This window comes from Arachis duranensis, chromosome 1 (assembly GCF_000817695.3).
Source record: "Arachis duranensis cultivar V14167 chromosome 1, aradu.V14167.gnm2.J7QH, whole genome shotgun sequence".
NCBI classification, from domain to species: Eukaryota; Viridiplantae; Streptophyta; class Magnoliopsida; order Fabales; family Fabaceae; genus Arachis; species Arachis duranensis.
The window spans coordinates 58,712,619-58,713,875 of record NC_029772.3 but is presented as its reverse complement, the minus strand read 5'-3'; the positions used below and the strand labels follow the sequence as shown (position 1 = coordinate 58,713,875).

The following is a 1,257-nucleotide window of genomic DNA, read 5'->3' as shown; positions in this document are numbered from 1 at the left end:
CCTTTACTTTCTTGCCCCTTATCAAACCCCCTTTGTTCCTTCATAGCCAATAATCATTCACTTCATTGCAATTCCTTGTGAGACGACCCGGAGTCTAAATACTTCGGTTAATTTTCATTTTGGGTTTGTACTCGTGACAAAACCAAAGTTTAATTTGATGTGAGAGTTGTTTGTTGGTTTGGAGCTATGCTTACAACGAAGTTCTTCTTCTTTCTATAAGAGAAATTCCTAATCGACAATAATTCTCGCTATCACCTCCATGCCAGAAGCACGCCAACTTTCACATCGCACCACCCGAAGAACTCATTTGTGTCACTTCACCCTGGCCATTCACAAAGTGGGACTCGATCTCCTCAGACCATTCCCCCGGGGATCGGGACAAGTCAAGTTCCTCATCATAGGAATAGACTATTTCACAAAATGAATCGAGATTGAACCTTTAGCCACTGCCACCGCCCAAAGAAGTCAGAAGTTCTTGTACAGAAACATTGTCACAAGGTTGGGGTCCCATGCTCCATTACCTCAGACAATGACACTCAGTTCACCGAAACGGGCTTTAGAAACATGGTAGCCAATTCTATAATCAAGCACCAGTTCAACTCTGTCGAGCACCCACACGCCAAGGAAGCTTGGGCAGACGAGCTCCCGCAGGTCCTATGGGCATATCGGACAACGCCACACTCCACCACCGGAATGGAGGCAATGATACCCGTGGAAGTAGAAGAAGGATCTCCTAGAGTGATCCTCTATAAGGAAGACACCAATTCCCAAGCTCAAAGGGAAGAACTTAACCTACTTCCAGAAGTCCAAGAAAGAGTTTGGATCATAGAGGAAGCCTTAAAGCATCAAATGGCTCTGAGGTATAATAGGAAGGTAGTCCAGCGAAGCTTCGCCGCCAACGATCTCATCCTAATCTGAAATGATATTAGAGCAGGTCGGTCAGGAGAAGGAAAGCTAGCAACCAACTGGAAAGGACCATACCGAGTTACAGAAGTACTGGGGAAAGGTTACTACAGGGTGGCCAACCTCGAAGGGCGGGAGCTACCAAGGTCATGGCATGCCTGTAACCTAAGAAGGTACTATAGCTAGAAAAAGATCTTAGGTCAAGGCGCACTCTTTTTCCTAAAAAGGTTTTTTACTGAGGCGCCAGACCGAGATCTAGAAAACTGCCCGACCTACAAGGGTAAGCAACCACATGTACACACTTTCATTTATATTTTTATCTTATTATTATTCAAATAAAAGTTATCAATTCCC

The 1,257-nt window shown here is 44.8% G+C and overlaps 1 protein-coding gene across 1 annotated transcript; it reads left to right on the top strand.

Annotated features, from left to right (window-relative positions):
* Positions 1 to 564: 564 nt before the first annotated feature.
* LOC107490472 (uncharacterized) lies at positions 565 to 918 on the top strand. Its single transcript, XM_016111255.1, has one exon. It carries the CDS (start codon positions 565 to 567, stop codon positions 916 to 918), a length of 354 nt encoding a protein of 117 aa, XP_015966741.1.
* Positions 919 to 1,257: the final 339 nt, after the last annotated feature.

Bases quoted from the DNA above. Each gene is read 5' to 3' on its own strand.
- LOC107490472 (XM_016111255.1), top strand. From the start codon at position 565: ATGGTAGCCAATTCTATAATCAAGCACCAGTTCAACTCTGTCGAGCAC.